The following is a 19,574-nucleotide window of genomic DNA, read 5'->3' on the forward strand; positions in this document are numbered from 1 at the left end:
GAGAAAAATCATACTGACCATAAACCTTTGAACCGTAGTGCACTTTATATGAATACCGCTATTGGAATCATTCAGATTCACTAATAAGACAAACATTGTTGTCTCTTTCAGGTGGAGCTGTTGTCCAGGGCTGAGGAAGTGGCCAGAGATAGTGCTGAGTATCGCTGTCTGCAGTCTCAATTCTCTGTGCTCTATAATGAATCACTGGTCCTCAAATCTCAGCTGGACGAGACCAAAGCTCGACTCAACACGACCAGGACTGCCCGCCTGCGCCAGCTAGACCACATGGAGGTACATAGAGTGCTAATGTCAATGAACAGTGAATTAAATGATGTTGTTGTCATTAAATTATACGTCAATGACAATTTATGTGCGTTTATTTCAGAATGACGAAGTCTCCTTGCAGCGTAAGGTCCGCACTGAAGTAATTCAGTTGGAAGACACGCTAGCACAGGTGCGCAAGGAATACGAGATGCTCAGGATCGAATTTGAGCAGACATTAGCTGCTAATGAACAAGCAGGTAAACTTCCTCTGCTCTCTTTATAATGATTTTCGGCTCTTTTTAGCTTTTGAAATGACACTGTATTGCTCTCTGGTTCTTTCTCAGGCCCAATAAACCGTGAGATGAGACATTTGATCAGTACACTGCAGACTCATAACCAGCAGCTGAAGGGAGAGGTGGTTAAATATAAACTCAGACTGAGAGAGTCTCAGCAGGAGCTCAACCAGGTTAGAGCAACTCAGTGACTCAAATATTTTGTTAAATACCACAAAAAAAATAAGTGGTTGCTAAAGTTTCTGTCATCTCTTGTAGCTCCGTGCTGCCAAAGGTAATGCTGCTATCCAATCACAGTCCAGCACAGAGATGGATGTGAAGGAAGAGACCGCCTCCCCGCATACACCTGCCCCAACGGGTGACGTTACTGTGAAGACAGAGCCAGATAGTGGATCCGCCACACCCAGCACCACTGGTACACCCTCGATTTATTTCTTTAGCTAGTAGTGTTTGCTAAGGTATTACTTTGGCTTGCACTTAAAGGGTTAGTTCACCTATAAATGAAAATTAGCATATTATTTACTCACCCTCCAGGCATCCTAGGTGTATTTGGCTTTCAGACGAATTCAGTCGGAGTTATATTAAAACAAGTCCAATAAAGTGAATCAATTCATAATAAAAAGTGAAGAAACCAAAACAAAACAATGGTCACAAAACAATTACTAAAACAATGCTTTGTAAAAAAAAAAAAAAAATGTTGCAGGAAACTTTGCTTCCTTTGCTCCTGTAAACAAACAATGGTTTTCCAAGGGCTCCAGACAAAAAACAACAGAGTAAGGAGCTATTGGCTCCTATAAGAAACAAAATTTTCCTTCATAATGCATCCTATAAATGTTATCATACAGTATGTCTTTAACACATCCAGTTGGTTTTTCTTCATTAGTAAAATGCAATAGGAAGTGTTGAATTTTTCTTATCATGTAGACAACAGGTAGTAAAAATATTAATATGCAATAGTGCATAAATATAGCAAAATGCTCCTCTTTGTGATGAGCTTATGCATGCCAAATGGTTATTCTGAGGTAAATGTCTTGTTATTTGGCAGTGTTTACAAGCTTTACACATTTTCCGCAGTTTGAAACAGTAAATGAGCAATTACATTATTCATTTCAGTACATTGTACTGTAGGCTCTCTAATACAATTGCCTGTCTTTTGGTGTTCATTCGTGTTCATTTTGTAAAGACAAAGATATAATGGGTTCAGTTGCTTGAACTGAGGCACTAAAGCGATCGCTCCAGTCGATTTCTCCCTGCAGTAGGGCTGGGCAATTTGGCTTAGAATCAAAATCTCAATTAATTGAACATTTTAACCCGATTACGATTAATGAACGATTATTTTATTTATTAATAAAATTATATTTAATTATATTTATATAATAATTATTTTTTTGCCCTCATAGTTCACTGACAAGTTTTGTACAGTAAATATGTTCACATATTACAAGCGAGAGATTTTTGGATGAAGGGTGCATTACTTGATTTTAAAATAATTGAAGAAAACACACTATCTACGATCTATGATTATTAATTGAACATCAGTGTTGAACAACTGAAATTAAAGCAAGCATTGCTTAAAACGAAAAGTCACATTTTTCTTAAATTAGTGAAAATAAATAACTTGCACTATTGGAAACAAAATAAATAATTTTCAATGTTTTTCATATTAAAAGTAGAAAATAAGCAGTATCTCCTCTAAATAAAATTACCCTTGTATATCCTGTAAATACTTTTTACTGTATAAATACTGTTTAAGCTCTCCATCGACATGTCGGCGGAATAACGTAACGGAGCGCTTGTGTTTTTTAAAGGGAAAGTAATTGAAATAATCTTCCTGGAAAAATTTTAACGATTATAGGTTCTGAATGTCGATTTCGATTATTTTTCGATTAATCGCCCAGCCCTACCCTGCAGTTATGTTTTTGTAGGAAGGAATTTTGAATTGCATGTTCAGAGAGACTGTTTATGATATATAACTGTGTTCAAGCACCTTGTAAAAGTGATTTTGCATAATAGGTCCCCTTTAAGAATTTACATGTTTTTCTCTTCAGGTGTAACAGTAAAGACTGAACCGGGTACAGACACTGAGGCTGTAGTGAAAGAGGAGGAAAAAGAGAAAGAAAAAGACAAGGAGAAAGAGAAGGAACAGAGAGAAAGAGAGAGGGTGACTCGTGGGAGTACTGGAGGTGTAGTGGTGAAAGAAGAGCGTGAGAAAGCCAGTACCAGCAGCAGCCAATCAGAAGATCTAGCCGCTGAACGCTGCCCTGTGATTGGAGGACCCAAACGCAAAGAGATGGAGCAGCTGAAAATAGTGCGGGTGGATCTCAAGTAAGCCATTCTGATTTATATGTTGATTGTAATGATTCAAAAGTACTTTGGGAAGTACTAATAATGATTAGGAAGCTGATTGTAATTAAGTGATTATGATACAGGAAAGCCCAAGAGTCCCAGAGGGAGATGAAGCTGTTGTTGGATATGTACCGCTCGGCACCCAAAGAACAGAGAGATAAAGTGCAACTGATGGCTGCGGAAAAGAAATCAAAGTCAGAGGTACAAACCATATACAGCTGAATTTGCAAACTAAATGGAAAATCAGATCACTTTAACAAATGATCAGCAGATTAATCATTTGTCGCAGTAGTAATGCATATTCTCATATTGTGTGTGTGTTTGTACAGGCAGAGGAGCTCCGTCAGCGTGTGCGAGAGCTGGAGGAAAGAGAGCGGAGGGAAGGAAAGAAGATGGCCGATGAAGAGGCCCTGAGAAAGATTCGATCAGTGGAGGAGCAGATTGATATACTCAATAAGAAACTCTCTCTTGCTAAGCAGGTAGAGCTGTGATTTACTGAGTAGTGAATGACAAACATTCTGTTGAAATTCTTAATGGTTTACTCTCTGTTTGTTTCTCTTTCAGGAGGAAGATGCTTTGCTGAGTGAAATGGATGTTACTGGCCAGGCGTTTGAGGACATGCAAGAGCAGAACATTCGTCTGATGCAGCAGCTCAGAGAGAAAGATGACGCCAACTTCAAACTCATGAGCGAACGCATCAAATCCAACCAGATCCATAAACTCCTGAAGGAGGAGAAAGAGGAGCTAGCTGACCAGTTGCTCACACTCAAAACACAGGTGGGTGGGCTTGGAGATTTGTGATGCTGTCATCTTTTAAGATGGATTGTTAGATTCATGAATGAATTATTGAATGAATCAATAGATTTACTGTCCTCTGAAAATAACTCAACATACAGCCATTATCAGGGTTCGTACGGTCATGAAAAACCTGGAAAAGTCATGGAATTTTAAAATGGCAATTTCCAGGCCTGGAAAAGTTTAGGAAAATTAAATTAACCCACAAAGTTTTGGAAAAGTCATGGAAATTTGTTTCACCATCTCTGTATATTAGAATATTGCTGATAATTTTGTTTAAATTCCAGTTAACGAGCGCACAAACGGTCACGTGATCGGTCGCGCGGGGTAACCACTGATCAGTGAGGGTAACCAGTCAATGGGGGTAACGGCGACTCGCAGTTTTGTATCAAATGTAAGGTCACAAAAGTAATAAATATTTAAAATAGTAAAAGAAAAGTCTTGATTATAATTTAAGAGGTCTTACAGTTGGGGACGGAAAGACGATCGCGATAGGGTTGGATAAATCTTCAAAAAGGCAATGATGTCATTGAATAAATATGTGCACTGCACGTTTCAAAGTCAAAACGCTGCACGGATGTCTATATGAATGTATCTGAAGGAAACAGACTGTCCTCAGAAACGTGTTGCATGTTCATTTCTTGTCTGACAAAACAGCGTAAATGCTGATTTGTGTACAGCTGTTACTAGGGAAACTAATATTTCAGCGCTCCTAAAGCGCCCCCTAGTGACAAAGAATTATTTTTATTTCCATTTTTTTCCAGGTTTTTATGGTCAAATTATTGCAATTATCTATATATCTTATATATCTTTTTTTATATATATAAACATTTTTGATTAAAATTTAAACTCCTATCTGATTTTCTATTTAAAAAAAAAGGTATTTTTTATTTGGGCTAGTTAAACTCCCTGTCACTGACACTGCGCTCCGCTTAACTTGGAACTGGATGTTTTCTCTCTCTCTCTCTCTCTCTTTCTCTCTTTCTCTCTCTCTCTCTCTCTCTCTCTCTCTCTCTCTCTCTCTCTCTCTCAATTCAATTTCAATTCAATATGTGCTTTATTGGCATGACAATTGTTACAGTGTATTGCCAAAGCAGAGTGTTTACATTGAATGTAAAACAGATATGTATGCAACAGAAACATGCATGTATATGCTACAGCGGACATTCTGTCAGATACAATTCTGGTGCCTCCGTCCGTGTCAATATACTGTACAACGCACAAAGCACACGTACGTTTGCAAGATGTCTGTTAAAGATCTATTGATCTGGAAAGCATCTGCTGTGTACAAACGTCTGGCAGACGTCTGTAAGATGTCAGTTTTACATACATTCTGAATCACAAACATCTAATAGAGGTCTATTTGACATCTGATAGGAAACGTCCAATAGACATATTGCAGATGAGCAAACTACGTCTTGTAAATGTCTTGCAGATGTAAATGCAGACGTCAAATAGACATCTCTCCATTTTTTTAGATGCTCCTAATTTTTTGAAGTTGGGAGCACCAGTGCTACCAAGTAAAAAAGTTAATTTCGAGCCCTGATACATATACATTTCATGAAACATTAAGTCATGAATATTTACTTAAAGTCATGGAAAAGTCATGGAATTTTACTGGTAAAAATGTGTATGAACCCTGATTATTGTCAAAATAGCTGGCAACAAAAGTAAGTACACCCTAAGTGAACTTGTCCAAAGTGTCAATATATTGTGTTTGCACCATTGTTATCTGGCACTGTCTTAATCATCTTGGGCATGGAATTGACCAGACTCTTCCACTCTTCTATAATGAGCTGCTGGACGTTAGACACATGGTGCTTCTCCACTTTACGCTTGAGGATGCCCCACAGGTGCTTAATAGGGTTCAGGTCTGGAGACATACTTGACCACTCCATCACCTTCAGCTTCCTCAGCAAGGCAGTTGTCATCTTGGTGGTGTGTTTGGGATTGTTATCATGTTGGAAAACTGCCGTTTGGCCTAGTTTTTGGAGGGAAGGCATCATGTTCTGCTACATAATGAAATCCATGTTTCTCTCAATGAACTGCAGCTCCCCAGTACCAGCAGCACTCATACAGCCTCAGACCATGATGCTACCACCACCATGCTTGACTGTAGGCAAGACACAATTTTCTTGGTACTCCTCACCAGGGCATCGCCACACATGCTGGACACCATCTGAGCCAAACAAGTTTATCTTATAGTCTCATCAGACCACAGGACATGGTTCCAGTTATTCATGATCTTGGACAGGTTGTCTTCAGCAAACTGTTTGCAGGCTTTCTTGTGAGCCAGCTTCAGATGAGGCTTCCTTCTGGGACGACGCCTATGTAAATGGACTTGTTGCAGTGAGCACTGACAAGCTTCTGACCTCCTAAATCTGCAACCTTTAAAGCAATGCTGGCAGCACTCATGCATCTGTTTTTTGAAGCCAGGTTCTGCACCTGACGCACAAAACGAGAAACCTTTGTATGGCCCTGACTACTGTAGTGTAACTCAGTTTCAGGATGTTACTGAACCTCTAAAGCCTCGTTCAGACTGTCAGCCCAAATCCGATTTTGTCTAGATCTGGATGGAATCAGATTTGAATAACTGACTGTCCACACAGTCATATCGCAACTGTTCAAATCCGATTTGTGTGTCCATAAGCGTTCTTTCGTTTTACGGAATGTGCGTTGGTTTCTATGGCAATGCCGTTGCGTTATTATGCCAACGCTAAAAACAATAACAGCATTACAGTTTGCAATATAGATGCTGTCTTGCGATATGACAACGTTGCCGTCGCGCTGGATTATATTTCGTCTTCTAAAGCAGCGGCATAAACGCAGGAAGCTGGAATGTGCGACTTTATTCTGTGCTGCCGTCTCTGCTGGTATCAAAACTCAAAGAGGTGCGTATACTAGCTGTATATTGTCTTTTCCCGCTTGATTTGCAGTTCGCAACAACACAAGCTTGTTTCTGCAAAGACTTTTGTTATGTTTTCCACAAAAACGTCTGACGTGTTTACGTTTTATGTGGCATGAAAACGTGAAAAAGCAGAAATCCGATTTGAATAGGATTCCAAACCACATACGAATGAAGCTCGAAACGGATTGACCAAATCAGATTTCATGTAGTTCGTTGCTGTTCAGACTACCTAAATATGATCGGATTTCAATCGGATTTGCATACAAATCGGATTTGGGCTGACAGTCTGAACGAGGCTTAATAGCCTTGGCCATCTTTGTGGAGAGCAACATTTCTAATTCGCAAATCCTCAGAGAGTTCTTTGCAATGAGATGAAATGTTGAACATCCAGTGGTCAGTATGAGAGAATTGTATTTAATTTTTGTATTTAATAACCTAATTTTAACTGCTCTAATACAAGGTACACAACTTTGTATTGCCCTGTCAAGCAGACAAAAACATAAACTTGATGATTAGGACATGTGGCTTTGCATGGTTAAACAACATACTGCTGTTATCACTTCGTGTGTACTCACTTTTGTTGCCAGCTATTTTGACAATAATGGCTATATGTTGAGTAATATTCAGGGGACAGTAAATCTATACTGCTATACAAGCTGTGCATTGACTACTCTAAAATATATCCAAGTTTCATTTCTATAGTATTATCCCTTGAGAATACATACTAAAGTGGTTGCTGAAATGTGAGTTGTGTACTCACTTTTGTGACATTCTGTAATTGTAAAAAAAAAAATTGTCATTTCCGTTTCCAAACACTGTATTGAGATTCGGGCACATCCCTAGAAGACTGTTACACTACTATCCTGTAACAAATGAGAAATATTTAATGTCATGTTCCAGGGGTTCTGTTTTGAATAAATAAAAAAAGTTAACTTTTCCATTATAGGGTGATATTTCTGCCCTTAAATATTTTTCCAGGGGTGTTTTTATTACTTGTAATGGTAAAAAAATGCCTAAATTTGTGGATAGTTTTTGTGTGCAACTGAACAGAACATAAGATGTGATTTTTCTGTATTTCTCTTAGGTGGACGCTCAGCTGCAGGTGGTTCGGAAGCTAGAGGAGAAAGAGCGCCTCCTTCAGGGCACCATCAGCGCTGCAGAGAGGGAGCTGGGGCTCCGCACACAGGCTTTAGAGATGAACAAGCGCAAGGTAGAACAACATACAGTTGCAGATGAACTCACATACAGTGCATCCAGAAAGTATTCACAGCGCTTGACTTTTTCCACATTTTGTTATATTACAGCCTTATCCAAAATGGATTAAATTAATTATTTTCCTCCAAATTCTACAAACAATACCCCATAATGACAACATGAAAGAATCACATGTACATAAGTATTCACAGCCTTTGCTCAATACTTTGTTGAAGCACATTTGGCACCAATAACAGCCTCACGTCTTTTTGAGTATGATGCTACAAGCTTGACGCCTATTTTTAGGCAGTTTTTTGTGGGCCACTGTTAACTGTGGGACCTTGTATAGACAGGTGTGTGCCTTTCCAAATCATGTCCAGTCAACTGAATTTAATCAAGTTGTAGAAACATCTCAAGGATGATCAGCTCAATTTTGAGTGTCTTGGCAAAGGCTGTGAATACTTACGTACGTGATTCTTTCACGTTATCATTATGGGGTATTGTTTATGGTTTGGAATAAGGCCATAACATAACAAAATGTAGAAAAGGTGCAGCGCTGTGAATACTTAACAGATGCACTGCATGCTAATTGTATACATGCAACATAATAATGTGGGAGAAAGTAGCACTTAAAAAAAATCTTATTCTCTCTTGTCTTGATTCTTTTTTTTTTTTAGGCACAGGAGTCGGTGCTACTTTCGGAGGAGGTGCGCACTCAGCTGGAGGGGGTGCAGCAGAGGTTGAGTGCGGTCAGAGAGGAGGTGGTTGAGAACAGCATTTCTCGAGAAAAGGAGTCTTTCAATGCCCGACGTGCACAGGTGCGTACATGATGAACTTCTCAAAATAACAAAAGCAGTCTAAAAATTAAACTTCTGTCATGATTTACTTACCCTCACTTCATTCCAAACTCCTAAGAAACCTGGTTCATCTTCAGAACATATATGTGACCCTGGACCACAAAACCAGTCTTAAGTCGCTGGGGTATGTTTGTAGCAATAGCCAAAAATACATAGTATGGGTCAAAATTATTGATTTTTCTTTTATGCCAAAAATCATTAGGAAATTAAGTAAAGATCATGTTCCATGAAGATTTTTTGTAAAACTCCTACTATAAATATATCAAAATGTAATTTTTGATTAGTAATATGCATTGTTAAGAACTTAATTTGAAGAACTTTAAAGGTGATTTTCTCAGCATTTTGATTTTTTTGCACCCTCGGATTCCAGATTTTCAAACAGTTGTATCTCGGCCAAATATGGTCCTATCCTAACAAACCATACATCAATAGAAAGCTTATTTATTGAGCTTTCATATGATATATATATATATATCTGTTTTGTAAAATTTGACCTTATGACTGGTTTTGTGGTCCAGGGTCACATATTAGATATTTATTAGATATTCAAATATATAGATACTTTTGATGAAATCCAAGAGCTTTCTGACCCTGCATAGACAGCAGCGCAACTGACACGTTCAAGACCCAGAAAGGTAATAAGGACATTGATAAAATAGTCCATGTGACATCAGTGGTTCAACTGTAATTTTAGGGTCAGAAAGCTCTCATATTTAATCAAAAGTGTCCTAATTTGTGTTCTGAAGATGAACGAAGGTCTTATGGGTTTGGAACGACATGAAGGTGAATAATTAATGACAGACAATTTTACATTTTGGGTGAATTATCCCTTTAAGACATAATACAAGACCTCTTTACCTTACAAATGGCTATCGAAAGCAAAAATGCTACAAAATATATCATATTTTGAAATGAAAGTGATGTCCTAGAGCAAAATGGTCTTTTTTTTTTTTAAATCAGCACCTCAGTTAGTCAGATTAGTAAGAAACAAATATTAGATTTAATTCCGCAAATACAGGGTGTCCGCAGGTTCTTAAAAAGTCTTAAATAATGTGTTTCTTAATAAAAGGCCTTAATGTCTTAAATTTAGATTCAGTAGGTCTTAAATATTTTGGTCACATTACCGCTGAAATATCTTGAGTCTGACAGAACTAATGACCGTTTACAATCATTGGCCAGACTGAAGATTTTATTTTTTAAGGGACAAAAAAATAACCAGCGAGGCATTGAAACGCAAGAATGATTCTTCTGATTTTAATACATTCAGTGTAAACATAATGGATAATGGATAGTGTATTTCTGGTATCAACGTTGCGATGACTGTCTCTTTGTGAGAGACTTCAAAACAAATGATCGTAACGGCAACGGAAAAATTCAAAATGTGTAACATGATATAGTTTAGTTACAAAACTAAAGCTATTTTGATGAATGTTCTCACGATTGCAAATGTTACATTGATTTTAGTTCAATAAACAAATAGTTAGTCAATTAGTTATTAAGTTACTTACATTTTAGACACAATATTTGCTGTTTTGTTCTATTTCACCAACGAAAATGCATACAAAGTAGTGTTTTGCTACTAAATGATTTGGCGTTTTGAATGAATCAGTCGAATAAACAACTCAATGACTCATTTAGTGACTTGCTGCCACCTACTGGTAGTTTAGTTTGTTTAAAAGTATGCATTTCCCCTCAACATTTCTTATTCGTATATTCATTAATGTATTTAAAACATTAATCCCATAACATTATTTATTGCAGTTTTAATTTTGCAGTGCAAATTATTTAATCTGACTGGTAAAAGCCCTATAGAATTTAATGATAAATTGTAGGGATGTAACGGTATCAAAACTTCACGGTACGGTATGAATGGCACGGTACGGTATTTATTGAATCATTTACAGGAAAAACAAAACTAATGAAGAGACTCGAAAAAAGTGCCAGAAGTGTTTATTAAACAGTTTACATGAACACTGAACATATCAATGGCATACAAATTTGCCATCTATCTGTAAACTTTGAAACAGAAACTTAAATTTTTCAATTTTAGTAACAAAAAATTATTAAAGCATGTAAAAAAAACAGTCAAATCAGTTTAGCTGAATGAGTTGTCTGAATCTAGTTGTCTGCTTGAAATAAGATTTTTTTTCTTACCCCATTGGCAGATTATTTAGCTTGTTTTAAACAAAAACTCACTTAATTTTGACTTGTTTTTACTAAAAACAAGACAATAATTTTTACTTGTCTAGAAAATACTTCTTGATTTAAAGTGCATATTGCAGGTTAGAGACTCCGGTGAATTGATGTATAGAAAAATAATGTTCAAAGTGACTAACAGAGAGAAAAGTAACGATCCAAGAGGATATGCTAAACAGTGGGCAAAGCGAATGACAGAAGCTTACAGAATCGCGTCGGAAAACAGTAAGAACTCAAGTGCCCGAGGAAAATTGTACTATGATAGGAAGTCCAGAGGAGTCGTTCTTCAGCCTGGTGACAGAGTACTCGTGAGAAACCTAAACAAAAAAGGTGGACCAGGAAAATTGAGATCATATTGGGAGCAAACTGTGTACGTTGTCAAGGAGCAAATAAATGATGGACCAATCTACCGAGTGGTCGCAGAGACGGACAGCTCAAAATCAAGAGTTCTGCACAGGAATCTGCTGCATCAGGTTAATGACTTACCAGTAGAGATCCCAGATGAAACATCTAAACAGAGAACCAAGAGAAAACAAACAAGACCGCAAAATGAGACCGGATCACCCTGTGAGTCTGATAGTGATGAGCAGGATGACGAGAACTACTATTGGCTAAGGATACGAGACACCCAAGAGAACAACCAAATAGTGTTAATTTCGTCACCTATTTTTAATTTAGTCTTAGTCTTAGTCTTGTGCCAAATGTCCTTGTTAGTTTTAGTCATATTTAGTCATTCACATATCTTTTTTTGTTAGTCAAGTTTTAGTCGACTAAAAGTCTCGTCATTTTAGTCTAGTTTTAGTCAAAAGAAAACTCAAGGTATCTTAGTCAAGTTTTAGTCGACTAAAAGTCTTTTAATTTTAGTCTAGTTTTAGTCAAAAAAGAACTCAATATATTTTAGTCTAGGTTTAGTCAAAAAATTATAGTCTTTTTTTTAAAATAACACATTATTACTGAGATTATTACTGATACACATTTCAGTAAAAAAAGTGTTTCACATATCTCAAACATTGGTTAAATGTCATAATTACCTGACAAAATACACTTGTTGAATGATTTTTGTTGAATGCAAATGTTAAACGTGTCTGGTTTTCAATTTCTGATTTAGGAGACACATTCACAAATGATTAACCCTTTCAGTGGTGAGTTTAAAATATTCTAGCGGACCCCTGAGAGTGAGTTTTTTTAAGCGACCGTTATTTTAGAACGTTCGTCCTTACTGTTTCCATGGCGACGCATCAAGCTTGTCACGTGACACAACACAGACACAATAACACTGTATGACAGATAGATCGCTTTTATTTCGTTTTTCCTTTTTTATCCAGAATACTCACACACTTGCTTACCATGCCATGAACTATCTAATATTCCGATTCACAAATATGTGTGAATTAGTATGTTTCGTCGTTTAAAACCCTATATAAATGATCTGGATCGTAATCTGTAACGTGAGATATGGGCGCGGCCATGTTTGTTCGCGCTGCTGTTCAGAGAGTCCTGTCAGCCGTATTTACAGCACATATACATTCATCCGTTTCTCCCGAAATACATGCAAGTACGTTGCTGGTGAACTAGAAGAGGAATAGAGTGAACTTTTTAGTTACTAAGCCTATGTGTATGTGACATGAATAAAACACATCGGCAAATTATATTTGAATAGATTGTTATTTGCTGCTTCCATAGACCTATGTGTGTATTTACAAACTCTAAATGTCTCCTTTTACTAGTACTTATGTGTATTTAAATGTCTGAAACCTAAAATAAGCGTTATGTGGTTAAAAACACTGCATAGTTGTGATTAAATGACAAGTGCAGAGCTCGTCCGTCTCTGGCTCAGTGCCAGCCAGCGCGCCAAAGCGCAGTTTGAATATTTTAAAGCCGTAACAGCTGATGAAAAAGCAGAGACGATTGTAGACGAAAATGAAGAGAGATTTTATCTTAGTTTTTATTTTATGCAAAACATTTTCGTCTCGTCTTTTTTCGTCAACAATAATGCATGTTAATTTAGTCTTAGTCAGCGTTTTTGGACAGTGGTGCAGTCTTGTCATCGTCTCGTCTTAGTCATGAAAAAAAAGGTCGTTGACGAACATATTTCGTCTCGTCTCGTCTGACGAAATTAACACTACAACCAAAGACTTACCATTAACCAACCAACCCAGGAACTTACCTGTGATCCTCCACGACAACGATACCATATGCAACCTGAAAGAGAAAGGCAAAGACAGTGGACGAAGACCCTGAGACCACAACCTAGAGAGAATAAGAAACATACCTGTGATCCTTTGCGACGACAATCCTGTGAACAACCTGAAAGAGAAAGACCAAGAAAATGGACAGAGATTTGGGGAGAACTACTTACAGAAAATGAGAGACTTACCTGTAATCTTCCTGATGAGAATGAACTTACCTGTGGAAGACAAGTGACATGGGCAGAAACACTGGCAGGACAGTCTGAAAAAGAAGAGGAACAGGTTGAGGGAGAATGTAGTGAGACAGATGAAGGTGACACACCTAAGCAAGAGGTTCTCGAAATACCTACCTTGAGTTCAGAGGAAACTGACCAAACAAGCCAAGTCCGAAGATCCACACGTGACAGAAGACCCACACCTAGGTTAACTTATGAAATACTAGGTCAGCCAGCAATTCAGTCATACCCGACAGTAAACAGTTTAGAGACTTACGAGATGAATCAGACACCACATTGGGGGTTACCATCCTACCAAATTACACCTTACCACATTACACCTTACATTAGTCCACCTTATTCCCCCCTTACGCCACAAGTCACATTTCCATTTTGGGTACCTCCTATGACAATAGGGTACTAGAAGATTAAAGATAAAAGAGGTGTTATAGTGAAAAAATATGCTGGCAGGAGCCATCTTTCTTTGTCGGGGAGTGTGTGATACACCATTGTGTATCCACAATTGTAATGTTTGTTTTGTTATTAATGTATATATTTATTTATATATTTATACTGTGAAAAGTCATTTATTAATTGTCACTACTAACGTCTGTGTTTAAAACAAAATATCATCAGCATTGGAGAAAGCATGCGCTGTGGGTTACCATGGCGATGCACGTTGTGTTTACCTCAGACGCTACTAAGCTGCGCTTGAGGAAAGACACTGACGTTTGAATGCGATTTTGTTTCTCCTGATAATTCAGGCACTTTTAATCTGCCTACGAGTTCCGCGGCCGGGACCCGTAACAGTAGGAACCAGATTTTCTTTAAAATATACTTCAAAATACGCTATTAAGGCTTCTAGAGTCGTTTTTGTGAGAGAATTTTACTTCCGCATCTGAAAAACTGGCAAACCGGTAGTGACGTAACGAGAGGGAGAGCGGTCAATGTAAACCATAGGAAAACAATGGATCGCAATGACTGTTCGGACGCGGAGAACATTTAAAATGTTTATTTACACTTGTATGACGAACCACAGACACAAATATGAGCCTGCTATGTGGCCAAGAGGGCAGGGACATGCCAGGATTAAACAGAACAACGGCCAGAGGAGACAAGTTAAGTTGTGGTGTGAGGAGAACAGGGCAGGTGTCTTGGTGAGAGATCACTGTTAGCTGACGATATCTAATCGGGCAAAATCATAGCATTTGTCATCTAGAAGTATTGATTCTACTTACCAGTAACACAAACGAATGATCGTTGATCAAGCGTGTCATACTCATTAATATCCGACGCTAACGTTACGTGATATACGTTTACGTACCGCGCGCGCGAGAGATAAACACCTTTTTGTTTTATTATATGCTTATATGGGAAATACCCCCAAACTTGATGTGCTGTCTCTGACTCTGCACCCAGGCTTTGAGGCTTGCTGTCTGAAATCAAAATAGGTTCTACATATAGCTTATATGCATTTTAGGCAGGGGCATAGACATCTCCAGGCCAGCAGACATGAGTAAGTTTATGGTAGAGATCATTTATTACTCTGAGCTAAATACTTGTACGTACAAATAAAGAGTAAAATTTAATCTCAATTACAGTTTGACTATATTTAGGTGACAAATACATGTAAAGTAAAACTTTTTGATGCCATTGGTATAAGACAATTAATATTGACAGCATACAGTCAAGTTGTCTGCTGGTATTCATCAGGAAGCCCTTACCTGCATGTGTTGTGTCAGCTATTAGACAGTTTACAGAGGAAGGATTACTTTATAAAGGTTTTGAATGGCCCCATTTTGGTGACAAACAATAAAAAATAATCACAATCACAAATTGTCTTACTGTATACATTTTTTTTTATATAAAGTGTACAACATGTATATCAAGCAGATCTGCATTTATGGCTAATTCAATTCAGTTTAATTTATACAGCAATAAATCATAAATATTATTTCATAGTACTGTTAATACCCAACTTAAAACACAACATTGCAACTGTTAATATATACATGTAGATGTACAAAACATATACTACTGAAAGAAAAATATTTTCAGTGTAGGTATCACACTAATGTGTTATTTTAGAGGTGGTTAATAACAGCTGGCTCCACTGCTTCAGATCTTCACACAGCCTCATGTCTTGCAATGTCTCCCAAAGCCCTATAAACACAACACATGACAATAAATTACAAATTAGCTGTGCAAACAATGTGACCAAGCTGTAACTAGACTTGATGATTATAATATTAACAAACTGAGGATAACTGACCAGTAATGCCTTCTCCTATGGTACCGTTTTTACATGGTTCTTAAAATGATATTGCTAATGCTTACAAGCTAGCTACGGTGCTTTACAAAAACTTATACACATCTCGTTGTCTCATTATTTAAATAAATATGTTCACGGATTTGGTATTTATGAGAAGTTGTGAGAAGAAAAACAAGACTTACGGTGCAGTTCACGTTTTCGTCGAGCTGCATCTCTGACGGCTTCGGACGAACCACAGTCTGACAGCGGACCCGACGAAGCTGCTGTGTGCACCGAAGGAACTGCACCGGCTCTGAGCCTCACTTGGTTCTTGCTTCAGCATCTCATGTTGAACTACATCATATCGCCGGGATGATAATCCTCCAGTGTAAAGTGAACGCGTTTTTCGAAGCAGATGCATTAGTATAGGCCCGTCACTTCATCCGCACAAACGCACCCAGATACGGAAGATAGCACCGTTCTTTTTATTGTAAGTAAACCCGTGGACACGATGTCCTGACAGGCTGGAGTTTGTGCAGCCTCCATAAACACAATAATTTACCATGACGATGATCAATTGAAATTAAAAAATAACTACCGAAAACGCACTAACTCACGACTGCTCCTACTGAATAGCAACAGAGCTAGGCGAACGACTCCCTCTCGTGACGTCATATGACGCGGTGTGGAAAAAAAAGTTGTTTTTGAGAGCGGTCAAGGAAACCGTCACTTTGTCTTCTAAATTTGTGCCCTTAGGTCTTGTAAAATATTTTCAAATAGTGCATTAACGGTTCGTATAGTATTTTCATTCACGAATATATGTTTATCTCGAATTTTTTTTAACCTGCAATATGCACTTTAAGAATTTTTAGATATTTTGGCTGGAAACAAGACAAAATTCTAAGTAAGAAAAGCATTTTTTGCAGTGCAGTAGGCTCTAGTGCCTTTCTTTCGCATTAAATCTTTATTAAAAACAATCCTTTAAAGAACTTTTCTACCTGGACAAGTGCATCTATTATGTTGCCTAGTTTATTTAAAACTGCACCTTTCCTTATTTTAAACCTATAGCCAAAAAGCCATGTGTTGACTGTGAAATTTATATGCATTTATGGTACATTTCCGTGTCAATCCATGTTCATTTTTACAGCGAACAATGCACTGTAACATTAATTCAGCGCATACAGCGCAGCAAAAAATAGACTCGGTGCCGAAACGATCGCTGCACTGCTGCAAAGGCACCGCTTCTAGGACGTACTGCCGGACAGCAACCGCGTGCAGTGTGAACGCTCTAATCCGTTAACATGGGTGCTGAAAAGAATACGTAATGCATACAGTACGCACTTCAGACGGAGCAGGTTCGACCATTTCCATCTCTTTTCCTTGCTGCTACAGTCTGTAGCGACCGCAAAGGATAATGGCCACGCCTGGGCTGATGGGAAATGTAGTTCCCGCAACCTCCCGTTCGCTCCATTCGCCTGAGCAAACTTTTCTCAGAAGACCTATTGTTTTATCGAGTCATGCGACCACGGTAGTATCGAAAAAATTTGTTATTGCGGTATGATGGTATTTACAACACCGTTACATCCCTAATAAATTGTAATAATTTGACATGAAAGGTGATGCATACATTTAAAAAGTTAAAAAAATAGGCCTTTATAAAGGTAAATAAAATGAAAATGTTGCTTCAGAATACAGTAAATTGTTTACACCACCTAAAATCTTGGTGATGTGGTACTTTTTGTCTGGAATATTGTCTGCTGATATGAAAAGTTCACTGTATATCGTAGTAATAAATATCATGTAATATAATGTGTATTTCCATTACAGGTTAAGGTCTTACATTTTATATAAAGTGGTATAACAAGGTCTTAAAAAGTCTTAAATTTCACTTCAAATCTGTAGAAACCCTAAAATATGAAGGCAGTTTAATCAGAGGGTTAATGCTGTTAAACTGCTTTTGTCAATAGAAAGTGATATGCTTTGTGAATAGGGTGTAAAAATTGATATTTTGTGTACTTTTTGTTTAACCTGTTTCTTTTACCTCGTTAGGAGGACATATCCAAACTGCGCAGGAAGATCGAGAAGGCCAAGAAACCTGCGGAGAACATTCGAAATGGAGATGAGATCCTGAATGAGGAAATAAACGATTACAAGGTCATTCATGTTGTCAATTTGTACGGAGGACTAGAACGAGTTTTGTGTTCTTTTGTTAATCTTTTTTTGTGTTTACAGGCAAGGTTGACGTGTCCCTGCTGCAATTCACGCGTAAAGGACGCTGTTTTGACAAAGTGCTTCCACGTTTTCTGTTTCGAGTGCGTGAAGACACGCTACGACACCCGCCAGAGAAAATGCCCAAAGTGCAATGCCGCATTTGGTGCCAACGATTTCCATCGCATCTACATCGGATGAGACTTGTTGTGATTCACGGTATCTGCATTTGTTTGGTCCAGTTTCTCAACACTGGGTGGAGCTTGTCCTGTAATGTTGGGCGAACGTCAAGTGTTTTACATTCCACTTGTTTTTTCTTTTCAAAAACATCCAAAATGCTCAGTAGGTGTTCCGGCGTGGATTTAGCAGAACTAACCTGGTCACATTCCACAGGTCTGTCCCAGCCAACATTTCTCACAAAAGCTGCTGCTTCTTGCTTTCAGGAGTGTCCTGAATGTTCGCTGACATTTTTATAAATACTGCCTTGACCAGATCTCCCATTCCACCTCAACTTTACATTTACAACCCAGAGCCAATGTGAACCCATCAACATAAGTGAGCCCTGTCATTGAAAACAAGCTGCCTAGTTGACTAGGCAATGGTTCATTTGCGTTCAGTTTGCAGAACAGCTGGTATTGTAATTTTTGTACTGTCTACTTTTTTTTGACTGCCTGTAGTGATGGTTGTGCAACTGCTTTATTGAAATCCATTAAAATATTGAAACGTATTGACTTGTTTTTCCGGTTATGGCGGCCACCTGAGAAGACGTACCTCACGCCGCTCTGTCTTAACCATTATAATTTGCTACTAAAAATACTGCCATTTGCAACAAAACGTGGTAGCATAGTGTTGGTGTTAATACTATAATGTCGAAGTCTGGCAAAGTAAGTAAAGAAAATAGCAAATCGACGAAGCAGCCGAAGTTAACTGATTATCGCGTTTGCGGTGAGACACAGAAAGGTAGCGAAGATGTGGCGGAGGACGGGATCATTGGTGAAGGGGCACTTGAAGGGGTGAAGGCGGATGCAATATTGGCTGCCATAAACTCCATGAAAACTGAGTTTTCATCCAGATTTGATGGAATCATGACAGCGATAGAAATATGAAGAAGGAAATGAACGACTGCAATGAACGAGTGTCGCAGGAATTGCAGATATCAAACGCGGAGGACGACATTGCTCACTTGCAAGCTAAATTGAACAAGTTGGAGTCAAAAAACAAGTCTCTGGAGGATAAACTCGTGGACTTGGAAACCAGATCCCGCAAGAATGACAGTAATACCACGCAGCACATGTGCAAATGCTAAACTAGCTGGGAACTAATTTCTGATAATACTCCGCCTGCTTCAGCCATATTACGGCAGCAAACTTCTTTGACTATTACGCCGGAATGGAAGTGTAGTTCCTAATCTTATCAGCCTAGAAACGCGCAGCTTTGCATTTCCACCGGTCTTAGTACACAATATAACTACAGAAGAGTCAAGTTTTAAATAGGACAAATATCGAAACTCGTTGGTAATTTTTGAACGCGATGCTATTGGTCTAATAGGATTCAATGATCTATGCTAAGCTATGCTAAAAGTGATATTGCCAGAACAGGAGAACGGCTGAATGGATTTCAAAACGGTAAAAATCAACTTGTTAATTTTCCAAAAAAAAGTGGAGTGTTCCTTTAATACTACACAGACTTCTGCATGTACAAAGTGGGAAGCATTTAAAGCTTTCTTCAGGGGACATATTATTAGTTATACAGGCTCAAAATCAAAAAAGGTACGAGAGGAGAGAATACAGTTGGAACATAAAATAAAGACTCTTCAGGAAAAAGTTTATGAGAGAAGTGATCCAAAAATGCAAAGTGA

At 38.1% G+C, this 19,574-nt stretch overlaps 1 protein-coding gene across 1 annotated transcript in view; it reads left to right on the forward strand.

Moving 5' to 3' along the window:
* rnf20 (ring finger protein 20, E3 ubiquitin protein ligase) overlaps window positions 1-18,443 on the forward strand; it is an 80,449-nt gene extending 62,006 nt beyond the window's left edge. The window contains exons 11-22 of the mRNA XM_073820483.1: window positions 112-291; window positions 386-521; window positions 609-730; window positions 816-972; window positions 2,606-2,882; window positions 2,987-3,104; window positions 3,233-3,382; window positions 3,468-3,680; window positions 7,691-7,816; window positions 8,478-8,618; window positions 17,558-17,662; window positions 17,741-18,443. Of these exons, the coding sequence (XP_073676584.1) occupies window positions 112-291; window positions 386-521; window positions 609-730; window positions 816-972; window positions 2,606-2,882; window positions 2,987-3,104; window positions 3,233-3,382; window positions 3,468-3,680; window positions 7,691-7,816; window positions 8,478-8,618; window positions 17,558-17,662; window positions 17,741-17,917 (1,902 nt within the window). The 3' untranslated portion in view covers window positions 17,918-18,443. The remainder of the gene's footprint in view (window positions 1-111; window positions 292-385; window positions 522-608; window positions 731-815; window positions 973-2,605; window positions 2,883-2,986; window positions 3,105-3,232; window positions 3,383-3,467; window positions 3,681-7,690; window positions 7,817-8,477; window positions 8,619-17,557; window positions 17,663-17,740) is intronic.
* The last annotated feature ends 1,131 nt before the right edge of the window (window positions 18,444-19,574 follow it).

This window comes from Garra rufa, chromosome 16 (genome assembly GCF_049309525.1).
Source record: "Garra rufa chromosome 16, GarRuf1.0, whole genome shotgun sequence".
Classification (NCBI taxonomy): Eukaryota; Metazoa; Chordata; class Actinopteri; order Cypriniformes; family Cyprinidae; genus Garra; species Garra rufa.